This window comes from Bos mutus, chromosome 4 (assembly GCF_027580195.1).
Source record: "Bos mutus isolate GX-2022 chromosome 4, NWIPB_WYAK_1.1, whole genome shotgun sequence".
Classification (NCBI taxonomy): Eukaryota; Metazoa; Chordata; class Mammalia; order Artiodactyla; family Bovidae; genus Bos; species Bos mutus.
Genome location: NC_091620.1, coordinates 106,037,650 through 106,058,036, shown reverse-complemented (window position 1 = coordinate 106,058,036; position 20,387 = coordinate 106,037,650). Strand labels below are relative to the sequence as shown.

Below are 20,387 nucleotides of genomic sequence, written 5' to 3'. Positions count from 1 at the left end.
ATCTTCAAAACTTCGAAAAGAAACTTCTAAATGAGAACTGTTTGTAAGTTATGTGTATTTAGAAATTTCTCTTGAAATAGACAAAAAGCATAAGCAAAATTAACCCAGAAGATTAACTGAATATTTTCTTAGGAGAACTATATTCCATGCCACAAAGTTTCTGGATTTTCTTTTTAATTTTAAAAAGATAGACAGACACCCACAGACAATTGAGAAAAAGCAGTTTTCATACACAAATATGCATCAAAGTTAAGACACCCTTTGTTAATGATCTCAGATAACTGGATGTGCTGAAATATAATGCCAAATAGCATCCATTGCTGTATAGTTCCAGGTAGAGCCACAGCAGTTTCTACCTTGTCCAAGGTGGAATAAGTGCCACTAGTGAGATCTTGTTCCTGCAGCTGACATTGAATTCCCTTGGCAGAGTCTCTCTTCTGATCGGTTTCTGGCATCATCTCAGGTGTCCTCACCCCCCAGCAGCTGCTGCGCTTTCGAATGCCAGCATGACTCAAGAGAAGTAAGGATCATTCAGCTCCAAACACTGAGGAGGTTTTGGAGTCTTCCACATCAAGGGAGGCTGGCCAAGCTGTGCTCCAAGCCAACTTTTAAAACAGATCTTGCAAAGTTGTAAATGTTTTATAGCTGAGCTCCTGCTTGAGCCGTCTCCCCCATGTCTGTCTCCTCTGTCCCAGTGCTGGCCGAAAGCCATTAGCAAGGGGCAGACCTGAAGGGGAAGCTTTGACTCTCACTTTCTCCCTGAATCTCCCAGACTCTCAGGGGTGACATTCTTCACTGGACTTGGGACATAGAGGGGAAGTGGCTGGGTTCCTGTCAGAAGGCGTTTAAAAACCCAAAGCAAGAAAGGCGTGGAGGACCCAGCCCAGACATCTGAAGAGAGTTGGAGCCAGAGAATGAACAAAAGAAAGTCATTTGGTCCCTGCTTTGAATGTAAAGGGTGATTTGACAGTATTTATTCTTGCTTATTTTTTCATTCCACTTTATTTGAAACTAAAATTCTTTTGATTTTAGAATTGGGCTTCTGTATAACAGGCCCTCTCCTGGTTTAACTGAGTGTTCCTCAACATAGCTGTATCCTGTTTCCTTATAAAAGGCATCCATTATTTTCTTTTACAGTTAGGAATTGAGGCAAACCCCTTAGCTACAGAGATGCAGTGACTTTTGACAATAGCTTTTTAAAAATGATAGTAATAGAAAACATGATAATAATCCTTTTTTTACATATGTGTATATCCTAGATGGTGCCAAAGGTCCCAAGTCACTAAGGGCATCCAGTTCATTGGTGGTGCGAGGAGGAAAAATCAAGCGGAAGTTCGTGAATCTGGGGTAAGCGCTTCACGAGGTGAAAAGCAAACCCTCTTTAAGAGAAGGGTTAAAGGAGAAAATGTTCCATTCCCCTTTCTGACTGTGTGCTATCATTACAGGGCACCTTTACGGAAGAATTCCAACAAAGGAAAGAAATGGAAAGAGAAAGAGAAAGAAGCCAGTAGGCTTTCTCCAGGTAGCAGGTATGGCTGGGCGATTAAGAACACAGGTGTGTCTGCGCATCTGAACTTTCTGGCTCCCTGCCATTGTTAACCAAAGTCAGCGGTCAGTGCCTTTGTGCTGATGTGATGGTCCTAGAGGTGAGACGAAAGAAAAGTTCCACAGTTTGTATTTCTTACTTTAGTTATAGCCTACACTTGGACCTACACTTGGTCCATTAGTTTAATTGCAGAATTATGGTCACATGAACAGTTTTAGTAAATGCTTATCTAAATACAGCATAAATATACCTATGTGACATGTCAGACATATTTCAGCTTTTTTGCCTGGCTACTCACAATGCTTATATATTCTCTTTTTAAGTCTGAAAGGGTGATTTTGCATTTAAGTACCTTGTTGCTTTCAAGACTGTTTCTGTCCACCTGCATATAAGAAAGACCACTGTCTCTGGACTCAGCTGTTAAATTGATTTTTGCCAATGCCATCAACTATGCTATTAGATAAAAACTGTCCTATAGAGAAATGAACTTTGTATAATATATTGTTAAGCTTTCCCAATTTTATTCTGAAATTGCATAATTGTAAACTTGGCTTTATATAGGAAGACATTAAGGCACAGATGCGTGCTCTGTCTCAAGTCCAGCTGCCTGGGTTTAAATCAGCGCTCTCCCAGTTACTACCTTGAAAATCTTGGACAGGTTATGTAGCCTCTGTACCTTTGTTTTCTCTTCTGTGAAATGAGAATAATAAGAGTAGCTACCTCATAACATAAGTGTAGGGGTTAAATGAGTTTTCAACTCATTTAGCTTTTAAACTGCCACCTTGCACATAGAAGGCATTCAAAAATAATAATAAAAATAGAAATTCACTATTATTATTATTTGTGAGTTACAAAGAAGTTTTATATTTATCATTTCATTTGATTCTTACAATAAGAATGGGAGGGGAGGTAATACTACACTTTATTGATAAAGAACTTCGCCGTCATAGAATTTAATTGATTTGCCCAGAATTATGCAACAGGCAATTAATGTCAGTTAGCTGGAGCTTGCCTCCTGTCTAGATGTCTTTTTTACATTGAATGTCATATGCACTTCCTTAAGCATCTAATGATGTTTATATTGCTTTATGAATTTAGGGAATCATCCCAAAAGTACAGACTAAGGAAGAAACAGACAAAATGCTAAGAATAAAGGAACACAAAATTATTTGCAGACCATTTATCCATTTTATAGGTTGTCCCAAGCCTTTTTTCTCTCTTTTCTCTTTTCTAGCAACTTGGTGAGAAATTGCACCTTCTCCCCGTGATTACAGGAGAATGGGGGAGAGGGTAAAGGATGGGAAGAGAGAATTCCAAAATTTATTTTTGTTATTCTGGGTTTCCTCTGTGCTGTCCAATGGAGAATGGCAAGAAAGCTCTGTTTATATTGAGGACAGGAATCTCAGGGGGAAATTAGGCCATAATGCAACTCAAAAGCAATTTTTAATTTTGCATGATTTTGAAATGAGAAATTTAGTGAGTGCCTTAGAATTAAGAATAGAAGAGTATCAAGTACGCTCAGGGGTGAAAACAACAAACGGTGACACCGTTTAAGGGAGAGAGAGACGCCAAATACACTACGGGAGAGACCCTGGGACCCTTCAGAAAGGACGCTGTGTGCCCTGTGGTCCCTGGGCCCCTGGGGCAGCCACCACCTCTCACCGTGGGAGCACCACCCTCGATGGGGCGCGTTAAGCACAGTTACCCGGCAGGGGGGAGACAAGGTTTGACTGAATTTCATTATAGTAGCCAGAGAGTTCTCATATCCTTGTTTAAATTGCAGGTGAAAATCAAGCAGGTCTTGATTCTCTTGGCAAGTGCTCACCTTACTCTAGGCAAAACCACCCATAGCCCATGGCAGGTGGTCATCAGCACGATGCTTAACCACAGTTAATGCCAATTTTGAACCAGCAGCCACCCAGGCTACCTAGTCAGCTGTATTTTAAAACATCAATTTTTGTGTCTCTGCATCAGCAGTCACAAACAATTCACATTTACAGTGTTATAAAGTAGTTTTCAGTTAGAATCATAGTTTCATAGTTATTTGTAATTACAGTAGAATGCTGACAGGACTCAAAGAACCTCATATAATTATAATAATAACACAGGAAAGAAGAGGGGCTTTGCCTGTTCCCAAAAGTAAAATTTTTGAGCTATCCCAGTGATTGGTTAACAGTAATCAAATCTAACAATAGCCTCCGTTCTCCTATGTAAACGAATAATTGGGCCAGAACCTTAGAAAACCTATTCCAGGAGGCACAGTTACTGTCCAGCATGATGCAGTTGAGCTGGCTTCACAGGTCCCTGAAGATAGGTGGGCGACAAGCCCCAGTGCTGCAGGGTCCCGCTGGTCTTCCCAGTGATTAGAAGAACTGGGAGTAAACTCATCAGTCCTGTGACGTTTTCTCAAAAATGACTCACAAACTGAGTTAGTAATGTTATCTCTTAGGCTTTTCATCCATTTCTTATAAGATGATAAAAATTGGATGAGGTCAGTCAATTAGTGATACCCTGAGAGTGTTCCCTCCCTGTATTTGACCTGAGGCCAAACTATGGTGGAGGTAATGAAGATAATGGTGACCTCCTTCAGAAGATCCCATGCACGCACTGTGCACTCAGTGCCCCCAGCCCTGCAGCAAGACATCATCGACCCACGCCTCCGCCGGAGACTCCGGGACACACGCACAAGTCTGGGTCAGTCTCTTGCGGGGTCACTGCTCCTTTCTCCTGGGTCCTGGTGCGCACAAGGTTCTGTTTGTGTCCTCCAAGAGTCTGTTAACTCAGTCCTGGGTAAGTTCTGGTGGCTCTGCGGTGGGGTTAATGGCAACCTCCTCCAAGAGGGATTATGCCATACCCAGAGGGCTTATGCTGTGCACCCAGAGCCCCTACCCCTGCGACAGGCCACTGCTGACCTGTACCTTTGCAGGAAACACTCAAACACAGTTCTGGCTCAGTCTCTGTGGGGTCTCGGGGTCCTGGTGCACACAGGTTTGTTTCAGCCCTCAGAGCATCTCTGGCGGGTAAGGGGTTTGATTCTGAATGCGATTTTCCCCTCCTGCCATCTTGATGGGGCTTCTCCTTTGCCCTTGGATATGGAGTATCTTTTTGTGGTGGGATCCAACATTCTCCAGTCAACGGTTGTTTAGCAGCAAGTTGTAGTTTTGGAGTTCTCACGGGAGAAGATGAGCACACGTCCTTCTATCACCATCTTACATCAAAACCTTCCTCAGTGGTCAGTGCAAAGAAATAGAGGAAAGTAATAGAATGGGAAAGACTAGAGATCTCTTCAAGAAAATTGGAGATACCAAGGGTACATTTCATGCAAAGATGAGCACAATAAAGGACAGAAATGGTATGGACCTAACAGAAGCAGAAGATATTAAGAAGAGGTGGCAAGAATACACAGAAGAACTATATGAAAATGATCTTCACGACCCAGATAATCACGATGGTGTGATCACTCACCTAGAGCCAGACATCCTGGAATGTGAAGTCAAGTGGGCCTTAGGAAGCATCACTACGAACAAGGCTAGTGGAGGTGATGGAATTCCAGTTGAGCTATTTCAAATCCTGAAAGATGATGCTGTGAAAGTGCTGCACTCAATATGCCAGCAAATTTGGAAAACTCAGCAGTGGCTACAGGACTGGAAAAGGTCAGTTTTCATTCCAATCTCAAAGAAAGGCAATGCCAAAGAATGTTCAAACTGCCACACAACTGCACTCATCTCACACACTAGCAAAGTAATGCTCAAAATTCTCCAAGCCATGCTTCAACAGTATGTGAACGGTGAAATTCCACATGTTCAATTTGGATTTAGAAAAGGCAGAGGAACCAGCGATCAAACTGCCAATATCCGCTGGATCATGGAAAAAGCAAAAGAGTTCCAGAAAAACATCTGCTTCTACTTTACTGACTACGCCAAAGCCTTTGACTGTGTAGATCACAACAAACTGTGGAAAATTTTGAAAGAGATAGGAATACCAGACCACCTGACCTGCCTCCTAAGAAATCTGTATGCAGGTCAAGAAGCAACAGTTAGAATGGGACATGGAACAACAGACTGGTTCCAAATAGGAAAAGGAGTATGTCAAGGCTGTATATTGTCACCCTGCTTATTTAACTTACATGCAGAGTACATTATGAGAAACGCCGGGCTGGATGAAGCACAAGCTGGAATCAAGATTGCTGGGATACGCAGAGAAATATCAATGACCTCAGATACGCAGATGGCATCACCCTTATGGCAGAAAACAAAGAGGAACTAAAGAGCCTCTGGATAAAAGTGAAAGAGGAGAGTGAAAATGTTGGCTTAAAACTCAACATTCAGAAAACTAAGATCATGGCATCTGGTCCCATCACTTCATGGCAAATAGATGGGGAAACAATGGAAACAGTGTCAAACTTTATTTTTTCAAGCTCCAGAATCACTGCAGATGGTGACTGCAGCCATGAAATTAAAAGATGCTTGCTCCTTGGAAGAAAAGTTATGACCAACCTAGACAGCATATTAAAAAGCAGAGACATTATTTTGCCAACAAAGGTCCGTCTAGTCAAAGGTTTGGTTTTTCCAGTAGTTATGTATGGATGTGAGAGCTGGCCTATAAAGAAAGGTGAGCGCTGAAGTATTGTTGCTTTTGAACTGTGGTGTAGGAGAAGACTCTTGAGAGTCCCTTGGACAGCAATGAAACCCAAGCAGTACATCCTAAAGGAATTCAGTCCTGAATATACATTGGAAGGACGGATGCTCAAGCTGAAACTCCAATACTTCGGCCACCTGATGTGAAGAACTGACTCATTTGAAAAGACCCTGATGCTGGGAAAGATTGAAGGCAGGAGGAGAAGGGGATGACAGAGAATGAGATGGTTGGATGGCAACACTGACTTGATGAACATGAGATTGAGTGAACTCTGGGAGTTGGTGATAGACAGGGAAGCCTGGCGTGCTGCAGTCCATGGGGTGGCAAAGAGTCGGACACGACTGAGCGACTGAACTGAACTGAACTGAAAGAGTAGAGAGCTTACATTGTTCCTTGTGGAGACAAAATTATTCAAATACATGAGCAACATGAAACAAATAGATGAGTTTGAAATAAGGAGAAGACAAACTAAGGAGAAAAATGCAGAGAAATGTGATTTGGTTCTATCCTTTTCAAATACATTCTCTGAACTTTCTGATTTAACCAGGTTACACAGCAGATAATCAAAGTAGGAAACAGTTGTCAGCGGTTGTTCTTCCCTTAAAGTATACACCAGGGTAAGATAAAGTGCTCTCCTTAGAGTAAGGAGCCAGTGGTATCAGTGGAGTGCCCATTCCGGAAATGCTCCCGGCTCAGTCACTGAATGGAAAGCCCTGTGAGCAGACGTGTGTCTCAGAACAAGGCTAGATGGTGGCAGGTGGGAAGATGACAAGGGAGGGAGACAGCGCCCCTCTGTGGAAGTGAGTCTGCTTTCTCCTTAAAAGTCTGAATAGTGGAGAAGACGCAGAGCTGGAATCCAGTATTCATCCTGACTTTGCCACAGGTAAGTCTCTGAATTCCTCACCAAAAAAAAAGCGAGGTCAACTAAAACTAGATAGTCTGTGACTCCCCGTCCATCTCTGTCTGCATCATCCAACACGGTAGCCTCTAGTAAGGTGTGGCTGTTGAGCACTTGAAGTGTAGCTTGTAAATACCGAGATGTATGCTTGATGGGAAAAAAAATAATGTGAAATATCTTGATATTTTTATAATACTGACTGCATGTTGAAATAATATTTGAATATTTGAGATAAAAATAAAACAAAAATTAATTGTACTTTTCTTCCATGTGGCTAACTAGAAAAGTTAAATTTACATATATGATTCATATTATATTTCTATTGGATAGTGTTGATCTATATGATTTTATGAAAAACATACTCTTGATTTCTAACTCATTATTTTGTTGTTCTAAAAATTAGCAAGTATTCATTTGCTTGTTTACCTTTTTTTATCTATATGTGCTCCTCTTTGTTCCAAATATTATTTTATGATACAATATAATTTATTTTCAAAGTAAATTGGATAGGGAAAAACAAGATAAAATAAAAAGTAAGATTGATACTTAAGATAGAACATCTTCAGCAGTACTTCATAGTAAATGACAGTGGCCTCCAGTAAAAGCCAAGAACATAATGTCAGAGTGGTTAAGGACCTGAGTTCACATCCCAGCTCTCTCTGTCACTTGTCCTCCTGAGCAAGTCACATACCCTCTCTGTGCTTCAGTTTTCTTACACACTTACCTCTTCAGGTCATTAGAGGGATTGGGGTTGCATTTAACCACATTTTAAGTCCTTACTAAATATAAATGGCTATCATCATTATTACTACTTAAGATCATTTTTATTGCAGGGATATAAAAATATTCTCTGCACATGTTGCTTACAGTCTCTTTTATGCAGGGGTGACTTTAGTAATATCTTGAATAATACTTGGACTGTGTGGATTGTAGTTCAGACCACTCTTCATAGATGCTGTTTCTCTCAAAGATAAATCATAGCACTAAAGTGAGTTTTGAGATTATACCTAGAGACAAGTACGTGGAGGGCAGTTCTGCCTTGTTGCAGAGCAAGGGCAGAGCCTCTGCTACTGAGTGGGGGAGGAAACACACCCTTTCAGAAGAGCTAAGAGCAAAGATGAAGCACAGAGAGGAAAACCTAAATCTGCCTAAACCTGGTCCGGAGAGGAGACAAATTTTTCCCTAAAAAAATGTTTATAAACAAAAATGTAGTTATAAATGCCAGTGGAGGATGGCGATCAGAAATTGGCAGAATAATTTGAGCCTTTGAGCTTGGAAAGTTTTGAGCACATGTTTGCAAGCCGTTAGGATCCATGAGCAATGGGGTCAGACGCTCAGGAAAGCACCCGTGGAGAGCTTAACCTTGGTCATGGGCTCCTAGGTGCTCTCCCTTTCATTGGATGTTTTCAATGCCCAGAGGTAGCTTTGTCCTTAAATTTGTGTTATAAATTTTAAGTAATAAAGTCTCCCAATTTTACAGTCTACCTTTTTTTTGAGTTTCAGCTCAGCTTACAAATCTTATTTTGTGTATACATCTAATAAAATCTTATGTAAAATAAAGGCAGTCACTTTCGTGAAGACCTTTGAACAATATTAGCTTAGCCTCAGGAGAGCAGACTCATTGCCCCAAAATTGTCCTGTTTTAGGTGCATTTATAAATTTAATCTATTTCGTTTTCCTTTCAAGTAATTCTCTGTGCCTGAAACCTGACACACTAACATTCCTAACAAGTTAGTACTTTTCATACTTAAAAAAACTTTTCAAAATCTAATAAATTAAAATAGCTATAGTGACTCTAAAGGTCCCAATACTCTTATCAGTGTAGTTATTTAACTTAACTAGTTAAATCTGAAATCAGTTAAATATATTAAAATAGACTCAATAGACAAGTTTCTCAGATTTCTAATGCAAATTTTTGTAGATACTAAGCAATATATTTATTACTCCAGAGCTAACATTTTTATTTGTATAATATATATATATTATAAATATATATATATATTTATATATATATATATAACATATATATATACAATATATATGTATAATATAGATTTTTATTTACATTGTCATCTTGCTGTTTCATTTTATATCTTCCCAGTATGGGAAAAACTCATCTCCATCTAAAACGAGAAAAATATATTTTTCCCTCAACACTCCTAGGTTCTCCAACTGAAGCCCTGTAAATTAAACTGACAGAAGACAGTTAATAAGGGAAAGGCATACAAATGTATTGAATGTAATTTTTATGAGACACAGGAGCCTCCATAAGGAAATGAAGACCCAGAGAAGGAGTTAAGCCCGAAGAATATTTATAGTAGATTTGATGAAGTGTAGAAAGTTGTGGGGAAATGTGATAGGACAAAAAGGTATGAGCTAAGAGTAGTAAGCTGAGGAAACTTAGCAAGTCCTGTTCATTCATTTGCTCAGATCCCTCTTGGTACCTGTGGAGATGCCTACTCCTCTCCTCTGGATGTAGGAGGGCACCTCTTACCCCAGGGTCTTATGACCTGGTTCAGGGGAGATATGGGAGGTCAGAGAGCTCTTCCTGCACCTGCCATTTCTCAAATTCCTTCAGTTTATATTTGGCAAAACTAATACAATTATGTAAAATTTAAAAATAAAATAAAATTAGAAAAAAAATAAAATTAAAAAAAAAAAAAAAAAAGTTCTACAGGAAAAAAAAATAAAATAAAATAAAAAATATTCAGCTCAGAAATGTTTTAAGAGTTCACTTTCAAATAATTTAGTTAATGAGACAAGTTTAATATTACTGGTTTTATTTTTTTGAAAGTTATGTCATCTATGATTTGTCATTATTAAGTAAAATACGTAAGTATAAATGTTTACTTTACTTGAATATGTACTACCTAATCTTAAATAGATTCACTAATTAAATAAACTTATATTACTTCTACATAATGTTTAAGATTATGAAAAACATAAATTTGTGTTTACCCAGATTAAATTATTATTCCAATAAATTTATGTCAATAATAAAAAATAAATAAATAAATAAAATATTCAAAATACTAGCTATGCCTCGGTGCCATATTTTGGGGTAGCATTTCCTAAACCCCATCATCAATCAAGGTTAAGCACTCTATAGTGACCATCTCAGATGGGCTATTGACTATTGACCAGATATTTAGACTATAACTCAGAATCTAGAAGCAGGATGAGTTCAGGGTTATTGGCCTGGCTGCAGGTGGACACCCTCTTGTTACAGCTGTTACCTGTTCAGGTCTCTCGGTTGCCTTCAGAAGAGGCTGGCTTTACAACCTCAGTCCTTACAGAACTACTTCGTCTTATTTGAGTAAATGGAGGTCTGCAATCCTTGCTCTGGTTGCACCTAATTTTCTTCACTTAATCTCCTTTACTACCTGCTTGAGTTCTATATTCTGTTTATACTTTCTCTGTTCTGGCAGTTCCTGAATGCCTCATTATATTTTGATGACTCCAGTTATAGTCTGAGTATTTTCTACACCTTTTATTCAAAGTTAAACTGAAAAAATTCACCAAGGAATGTTTACCTGAGCAACTTAATTTTGGGGTGCTAGCACCAGGATAAACTGGTTTCAAGATGTGTACAAATTAGTTAATTGTTTTATAGAGTTGCTAATTGTAAACCATTTCCAGGCCAGGAGACAGTTACTCCCCCCACCACCCCCCCCCAAAAATGACATTTCAGGATTATGGAGACTTAACTTGAAGCCATGCTTTCTCCCAGTTCCTACGAATAAAGCAATCAGGGGGACTTCCTTGGTGGTCCAGTGGTTAAGACTCAGTGCTTCCATGGCAGGGGACACAGGTCCAATCTCTGGTCAGGGAACTAACATCCCATATGCTGTGCCACCAGAAAAAAAAAAAAAAAAAAGGAAAAAGAAAGTGAGAGTTTCCACAGGGATGTAACAGTAATTTATGAATCTACTTTTTCCAAAAGTGATAGTGAACCATTAGTGTATAAACTATAAAAGAAAAATAAGCATAGAACACATACCTGTGTTGATCCTCCAAAAGTTATTTTCAGATCTATTAATTATTCATTTCTACCAATCATGATTTTTCAAGGGGATTGTTAAGGATCTAGATAGAGTTTATGCCTCTTGGACCATAATCTGCCCTCAAACTCTAAAAAGTTAAGGAAGGAAGAATTTTATGTTATTCTTAACAGATTTCTCCACAAAGAGAAACAGTCCGTAAGAGTGATCAATCATAGAATAACCATTACCAAACCCTCTCTGCTCCTTTTGTAGACCCAAGAGTTGAGTTTATCCAAAAGGAGATTGGCATTTGTTTCAGAAAAGTTGGTAAGCTGATAGGTCTATAATTTTAAAGTAGTGGAGAATTTTATTTCTTAAATGCACATTCTGTACTTAGTTCCAAGCAATTGGAAGCACACCACTGTTCTATTTTTGAAGCACATAGGAACCACACAGAGGTTCCATCAGCCCAGAGAGCTTTAGAGTCAAGGATACACAAAGAAATGAGGGGGACAGGATACAGCCTCAGCAGAGGCACAACCAGACCTCCTGGAGAACTGGAACACAGTTTTCAAAGTACCCCAGGAGCTGGTGGTTTGCAGCTGTGAGGACAGTTGCTGTCTCCTTAGAATTGGGCTTTTGTTGCTTTCTATGTGACTGTTCCTCTATATCATCGATTATCTTGGTGTAGAAAGCTAGAGCAGAAAGCCTCTGGAAGTCATCCAGGGCTGAACTTCCATGACTTCATCATTCTCACATCATGGCCTTCAGACCCATCTTCAGTGCTGGATGTCCAAGCCCACATGGAATGATTTGTCTTGAGTATTTTCCTGACAGTGAGAATTTTATGAAAGGGTTTAGTGAGGTGTGATCTTAGAATTTTGTTTGAAACATTACCTGGCTAGGATTTGAGCTACCAAAAGTCGTTTTCATGGGTCTTAGAATGAAAACAGTCAGTCAATAATATTCCTACTTCCTATCTATTAAAAGTTGTAGTGGTGGTGGTTTTAAAAGCGTTGTTACAAAAGCAGTTCACTTGGGCATAGGACAGGATACTCATGCTGCTGTTAATAGTGGCCTGTTTATGAACTTGAAAACAGTATCCATATATGTAAGTACTACCATACCTTATTTGAATTACAGATGGAACTTTTTAAAAAAATTTCTATGTTACTTTGATTAACTGGTTCAGAAATTTATAACCAAAGAGAAAAATAAACATCAGGTCCAGGTTATCTCATATATCCCCAATTATAAGAGTATGAGACTACAGAGAAAATATTTTTATGTTTTAAAGCATATAAAAGATATTTTATATAAAATATAAAGAATCTTTAAAGCATAAAAATATTTTTATGTTTTAAAGCACAGTTAGAGCTTTCTGAGCATTTTTACTGGAATGTGGGACTGAGCTAAAAGATAAGCCTGAGAAGTTAAATTATGACTAACTAGATAGATTTACCTGCAGAGAGATTTACCTCCCCAGAGGTATGTGATTACATTTTCCAGGAGTGGGAACGGAGAGAAGGGCTTTGAGACCCAACTCCATGGAGATGTTCTAGGGGCTGTAAAGCTGGAGACATGAGTCTTACCTTCCTCTGACATAGATCACTTTCCAAAGCATAAGAACCCAAGATCCTTCTCAAGATGAACTTGTTTACATTAAGGGGATAAGATCTCTCTCCCTCTCTTAGAGAAGAGAAGGGGGGCAGCTGTCCTTCTCCTATATAACCTTACAGATTCATATTTTTAAAATTCCTCACATATAATGATGACCACATATAGAATGACAACTGGTTCTCATTGTGTTACCGTGGAAAGAGGAAATTAGGGCATGGGAAACCAGAGCAGTGACTTCCTACCTCCGTCTCCCCCAAATTCTAGCTTGGTAAGTCCAGGTACCCAAGAATTTGTGTTTATATAGCTTCCCCAGGTGATGCTTACTTATCAGACTTCTGCACTGGTCCATGATCCAGGAATAAAAAGTGCACTTCCCTGGTGGCGCAGATGGTAAAGTGTCTGCCTACAATGCGGGAGACCCGACTTCACTCTCTAGGTCAGGAAGATCTCCTGGAGAAGGAAATGGCAACCCACTCCTGTATTCTTGCCTGGGAAATTCCATGGACGGAGGAGCCTGGTAGGCTACAGTCCATGGGTCGCAAAGAGTCGGACACGACTGAGCTACTTGACTCACTCACAGAAGACCAGTCTGCCTCTGCTCCTATGCTTTCCTAAGTTCAGTTATTGTAACCCCGCCCCACCCCTCATTTTTTAATAGTAAATGGATTTAAGAATATAGTTTTTTTTTACGTTAAACTTTAGGATAAAGTTGAAGGTTGGCATATTTCTGGTTGGTCGTTCTCTATTATCCTTGCAGACCCCTTTGGTTTTTTAAAAAATAAATACAGAATTAAAATCATATCTTCTGTACTCTTTAGTGTGATGAACACTTTTACTCATCCAACCTGTGATTTCAGTGCTGCTAAAACTTTACTGACCTCTGCATTCTCTTTAGTTATTGTTCTCATAACCCCTTTACATTTGTATATTGCTTTACAGTTTTTCAGGATGCTTTTATAATAGTTGTCCCATTTGATTCTCACAATATACTTCAGAAATGAACAGAAATTGTTAGAAGCTGTATCATCTATGTAAATTTGAAATGTGTAATTTTTCAAAATAATGTGAAATGAAATGTGAGGTTGAGATTCAGTATACCTCTGGGACGTAAGATGCCCATAAGCCATGCTGTTGAGGCACTTTTAATTGAAAGGGAATCTCTTTGTTGTCATGACATTCAGTTCAGTTCAGTTCAGTCTCTCAGTCACGTCCGACTCTTTGTGACCCCATGAATCGCAGCACGCCAGGCCTCCCTGTCCATCAGCAACTCCCAGTGTTCACCTAAACTCATGTCCATCAAGTCGGTGATGCCATCCAGCCATCTCATCCTCCGTTGTCCCCTTCTCTTCCTGCCCCCAATCCCTCTCAGCATCAGGGTCTTTTCCAATGAGTCAACTCTTCGCATGAGGTGGCCAAAGTATTGGAGTTTCAGCCTCAGCATCAGTCCTTCCAATGAACACCCAGGACTGGTCTCCTTTAGAATGGACTGGTTGGATCTCCTTGCAGTCCAAGTGGCTCGCAAGAGTCTTCTCCAACACCACAGTTCAAAAGCATCAATTCTTCGGTGCTCAGCTTTCTTCACAGTCCAACTCTCGTATCCATACATGACCACAGGAAAAACCATAGCCTTGACATTAACAGCTAACAAATAATAAGTATTATATCAGTTATCACTTGAACTTACTGAGGGTGCATTCTTCCAAATTGCACAGAAACTCCTGCCCATTCCTGCCTTAGGTCTTGATGATTTTTTTAACCAAAAGATAAATAAAAATATGCAGGTGCTTGCATTAAGAAAACAAAGTCTGTTTTCAGACTGTTTTTCAAATGCCTTTGAGTCCTTAAAATGTTAAACAATAAGCACAGACCTTTCTACATTTACAGTTTTCAAAGCACTTTCACACATATCTAACTTAATTCTTAAGCACATATAAGATACATAAAATATCTACCTTTTATGGATGAGGAAATAGAGGCAAAGAAGGCCCAAGGTCGTGTACACAGGAAGTGAAAGACCCTGGACATCCAAGTAGGGTTTAGGACCTCTAGTCTGGTGCTCCTCCTATAAGGCACTAAGATCACGATAAAAACCAGTAAGGTGTGTATTCTGCCTAAAGTATCATGAGCCCAGAAATTTCCAGTTATGAAATATATCATTTTCTAAAGTCTCAGGCTCTTGGGAACTTGTGTTCCGAGGAGGCCAGGGTGAAATGCTGCTTTTGAGCTCATGTCACCAGCAGTGAGGCACTGCTGTGTGAGCCAAATAAAGGGAACACTGTGATCATTCACTCAAAGCAGTTCCTAGAAGACCGTGCCCCTCTCTGATGCTAATTTATCCACACACATTTATTCCCATTTCAAAAAAGTCATCATGGCAGTGGTGATACCAAAATACTTATCATTGTTATAACATCCATTTAGATGCAAAAAAAGATTAATGTTCTAGTCAAAAGTGCAAAATTTGTACTCTGTTGTGTAGAACAATTTCTCAAACTATTACTTCAAACTGTATTCAGAGTCCCTTAAAAATTCAGTAAGTTTTCCATCTGCCCTTTTCCTCTGTCTAACACACCTCCTCTTTTCATAACCCAGGATCTTCAGATGCAGGCTGGAAACCTGGAAACCAACGCCATCCTCCACTGCTCAGGCCTCCACACGCTCAACTGGCCTGCCATTCTCGTGGTTTAATGAAAGCCGAAAAGGATCCTATTCCTTCAGGAATCTGCCTTCATCTGCAAGCCCCCCTCAGCCTTCTCCTGAAGCTCTAATTTCAGATAAAAAGGGGTCTAAGGTAGAAAACACGTGGATTTTAAAAAGCAAACAAGAAAACCCCAGTCCTTCCTCCTCCTCAGTCTTTGGAAAGCGTTCTCAACTTGCGTGTATGCTCTGGATTTGAGAAACCATTGTGATAACACTTCAATAAACATGCATGGTGTTTTTGTGTTGGGGAGACAGAAAGCCTTAATTAACCACCACCTTCTTTAATACTATTCTGTTCTAGATTGTACGTTAATCTTTGATTTGCCTGTCTTTTCACATATTGCTATTTAATCTCAGTTTGACAGTTAAGCCATGCTGGGAAAGATACATTTGAATCCTGGAACAGTATGATAAATCTGTTTACCAAGTATTCCACTTTAAATTTCATTACAAAACTATTTTTGCTGTGCTCTTCAAGATTTACTGGAAAACAAATAAATTTGAGACTGAATATGTGTTCAATATATCTAAATGAAACCCTTTCAAACAAATCAGTGCTGACATAGTGCCCTTACTTATTTCTTCTTTTAAATCAAACTTCCGTGTTGATAAACTGGGATCATTCTATCACCAGAGTTTTTTAACTTTAGCAGAATGGGGAATTATATGCTTATCTGTTTTTAAATATACGACGGTTATTTCCAGCATGACGCTGCAAACCTTACCTAACAACTTATTGAAACACATGTGGTGGCTAACTTTTGTGTGTTGCTTGGTCTCCTTTTATCTGTGTTCACTTTTCCTTCTCAAACAGTAACCTGTGATTAATGTTCCTTGAATTTAACTCTTTTCTTGAGGTCAACAGCTCATAACGTTTTGACAGAGTGTGAGGTCATATCTCCATTGACAGTATCAAATGGTAATGTGCTGTTAAATGCTCTCATGCTTAAATGTTTTACTAGCTTAGCTCCTTGTACTCTGACTTCATCTCCTTTTCTGAAGTTTTAGCAAACCTTCGGAGTTTGGTACTGAATTCTCTAGCCTCTGCCATGGTTTTTATTCTTGACGACCAACCAAACCCAAGGCAAGGGAACCTAATGGGAAGCTGTAACAGTCCAGTTTCTAAGGAAGTGGAATAAGAAATGAGATGGTGTTGGTCAGGTGCTTAGAATTCCAGGAAAGGCAATGCTTCTAGAATTATTAGCAAAAGAAGGTTTGCCAACAGCAGACCACATTGGTCTCGAAACATTTTCAGTCTTGGATCTGAGAAGTCTGAATGTTGTTTGAAAAATTCCAGCCTTATCTTGCATTGGAGAGACTCTCAAGAATTTGGTTTAAAATGTTTTCACAAATGCAACTATGTAGTCATTGTGAGTTTATTTGACTGTAGCATCCACTGAACATTTTCATAAAGTTTTGGGGAAGTGTTCATAAAGTTCTGACACACCCGACCTCCTCCAACCCCAGGTGATTGTTTGGAACCACGTTTCTGGCCGTGCTCCGGCCTCGCTGGTATTCCACTGGTGCTGTGCGAGAGCTGTATTTCAGCGTGTAACTAATAGTGTAATGGCAGATTGTGACCCCCCCAGAACTCATCATCTTGAAGGTTACATCCAGGAGAGGATCTGCCACTTCTCACGGTGTTTATCACGGCCAGCGGCAAGCAGTCCTTCCTAGGGGGTGCTCAAGTTACCTTTCTAATTTGGATTGCCATCTGTTCCTAATAACTCAGGCTCGCCACACCATCTTGTGTTTTTACTTACACTGTTACTCGTCACAATTAGGGCCAAAGGAGATAGGCTTATTAACATGACTCCTCTGAGCAGTTGTAGAGGATAATGAATGCTGTACCCTTGAAGAGAGATTGAAGACTCATTTCTCTAAAATGCCTGGCCTTTCATGTGATAGAGAAAGAGCCCAGAATTCTGTGTGCAGCACAAAAGGCTAGAGTTCTCAACCACTGCCAGGTGAAGGCCACCCAACCAAATCTGCATCTCTTCTAAGAGGACTAAAAAGAACCTCTCTAAAGCTTGTAAGCAGGCTTCTCTCTGGCTCACTCACCATGCTCATTTAACACTGAGCTTTTTTACTTTTTCAGAATTTTACCTTCAATGACGATTTCAGTCCTAGCAGCACCAGTTCAGCAGACCTGAGCGGCCTGGGAGCAGAGCCCAAAACGCCCGGACTCTCTCAGTCCTTGGTGCTCTCATCCGACGAGGTATGTGCATGGCACGGGCGGCGGAGCTGCCTTCTCAGATCGTGCACGTGACCCGTAAACTGTCGCAGACAAAAACGTTTTCAGGCAGATTTTGCAGATCAGTCATCAGGACTATGGTTTCACATTTGATGTAAAAGCCTTGTGATTTCGCCCACTGTCTGCCTCAACATGGAAGCCACGTTCTGTCTCTGAGCCCCTTTAAGCTGTCCAGGGAACTCCTCGGCCTTTCTTGGATGTAAATGGGATGGCCCTCCACAGAGGGGTGCGGCTGGGTTGCTGAGCGCTGCACAGCCCACCCTTCCCCTCGCTCAGCTTCTCCACCACCCCCGCTGGTCCCTCCAAGTCAGGCGTGGCCCCTGGTTGAGGATCACCACAGGGGACGGGGGAGAGGTGTGATTCTGATCAGGAGGGACCAGGAGGGAAGACCTGTACTTAGAAGCCAGGGTCAGGTGGGTACTGTGATGACTTCTCGGGAGATGACTGTGTACAGGAGAGGCAGAAAGTTAGTCTGGTAATTCATGTGACTCAGTGCCCGAGAGATAAGGAGAAGAAAGAAATACCAGTACTAGAAGCGGGCTGGGGTCGGGGAGAGAAGCGCGATAAGTAAAGATAGATTCACCCAAAATATCTGTTCCTAGTTACTTCTTTCTAACATGGTTTTGCTTTGTAAAACTTTTATTCCTCTTAAATTTTTCTGTCCGTATTCTTCAGACCTGGCATGATTTTAATTGTATGGAAAATGTGTACTGCATATGCGTGCTTCCTATAACACTTCTCTTTTTGATTCCTTTGTTGCTCTCTCACTCAGAGCCTGGATATGATAGATGATGAGGTGAGCTCTCAGTGGGCGGTGTGTGGTGGCTTATGGGGTAGCGTCTGAAGCTTCTTTTCTTTCTTTGTAATGATTTAAAATCAAACTAGACAGGAAGTGTTCCCCTGCAGTGGGTTTCCTCATGTTAAATAGTTTCACTCTCTGCCCTTGTCTCAATCTTAGTGGAAAAGACATTCAAAAGGATCTCCACCTCCAGAGCCCCTTGGTGTGTCTCCCACCACCATTAGCCTGACACAGACCATTGCGTTTCACCCCCTTGCCCTCATCTCAGCTTCCCCATTTCCTCCTGTGTTCCCTGCATGGTCACTAAGGTGCTCCCATCTCTCTCCCAGATTTATCACCATCGTCATCTCCTCTCAGCCTAGTGAGTCTTAAAACCAAGCTGCCTTTGCAGTCTTCATAGTGTTCTCCTGTGTTGGACAGAGCCAGAGATTTAGAATAAACTACTAAGGGCTGAGCTCTGCCACTTGCTAGCTGCATAATCTCGGACAGGTCTGTAGACTTTCTGAGCTTCACTTGCCTCAATTATTAAAAGTAATTTGATAATTTGTGAATTACCTATCCCACCTTCCTTACAGGTTTGCTTGCTGCTCAAATGAAATAATGGCCGTGAAATTTCCCCTACTAAGAATGCTTGAGGGCTTACTGCTCCCCTTCTAAGTAAAATATATACCTCAATATTTTAAAATGTATCTTTACGTATCTCTAATGTCTTAGCAGAGGACCAATGCAGAGCAGTTCATTACATACAGAGATAAATGACGTACTTGTTTTCTGCATCTGATAAGCTTTCCAAAGTGGTTTAATGTAAAAACTTGTGATATTAAATGTATTTTTCAGTTATTAACTTCCTACCTACATTAAAATGCTGCTTTGTTTGGGGGAATTTTTAAATTTCCAAATACCTAAGGAAACTGTAAAGGTGATCACTGTGTGTGTGTCACACACAGCTAGACCCATTCGTTTACTCTAGGGCTTAAAAGCAGGTGTGGCTCTAGTAGGCAAGAACTGGCTTTTCGATAGCATCACATTCCTACTGAGCTACAGCTTCTCGGTCCTTTAACAACCCTGCATAACATTCCTACCTCAGATCCTTGATGACGGACAGTCTCCCAAACACAGTCAGTATCCGAATCGGGCCGTTCATGAATGGAGCGTGCAGCAGGTTTCTCACTGGCTAATGAGCCTAAATCTGGAGCAGTATGTCTCTGAATTCAGTGCCCAAAACATCACTGGAGAGCAACTCCTGCAGTTGGATGGAAATAAACTTAAGGTAAAGAACTGTATGTTACCAAGTATAATCTGTATTACTCATAGCACCTGAAATGTTTCCATTAGATAAGAGCCTTCTGCATATCTGAGAGGTACTTCTCATCCACGGTCAGCAGAGAGGACATTGAATCATTTCCCAGTGGTAAAGGAGGTTTTGAAAAATTGTTGGGTTCTGAATTAAACAATAGGCTGCTAAGCAGGAGCACTAGAGGTTCATCCATTGCTTCTGCCAAACAGCACATGGTCCATGTATTGCCTCTGCTTACTTCCTCTGTAGTGTGAGTTTTAATAATGGCCAATGTGGACTCTCCCATGACATTAAAGTTAAAATCCAGATCCGTGAATCTCCCCTTTTGAAGTCCTTTCTCCTCCACCCTCACTGTTCCCTGGGTACCACTCCAAATCAGAACTGTGTTCTCCCCAGACCTTCGTCCTCCCGCTGCAGCAGGCCATGTCCTCCCTTCCCCGGCCATCACGCTCTCATTTTCACCTGTCCCGCCTATCTCCTTTAGAGTCTGAGGTGGCACCTACCCTGTGGAAAAAGGGCAAAAGGAGCTCACAGCCAGCCCACCACCCCCACGCAGGCGCCCTGCTGGGCTGATGGCAGCCGAGTATCACTTGACGGTCTTGAAAAGGTTAGAGCTCAATCAATAGCCTGTGAATATGAAGGCCCATCGACA

At 40.6% G+C, this 20,387-nt stretch overlaps 1 protein-coding gene across 1 annotated transcript in view; it reads left to right on the top strand.

Annotated features, from left to right (window-relative positions):
* The window catches only part of PPP1R9A (protein phosphatase 1 regulatory subunit 9A), a 350,686-nt gene that overhangs the window by 323,539 nt on the left and 6,760 nt on the right, over window positions 1-20,387 (top strand). The window contains 6 exon segments of the mRNA XM_070369831.1: window positions 1,260-1,347; window positions 1,446-1,529; window positions 15,278-15,476; window positions 17,484-17,603; window positions 18,412-18,435; window positions 19,526-19,708. Of these exon segments, the coding sequence (XP_070225932.1) occupies window positions 1,260-1,347; window positions 1,446-1,529; window positions 15,278-15,476; window positions 17,484-17,603; window positions 18,412-18,435; window positions 19,526-19,708 (698 nt within the window).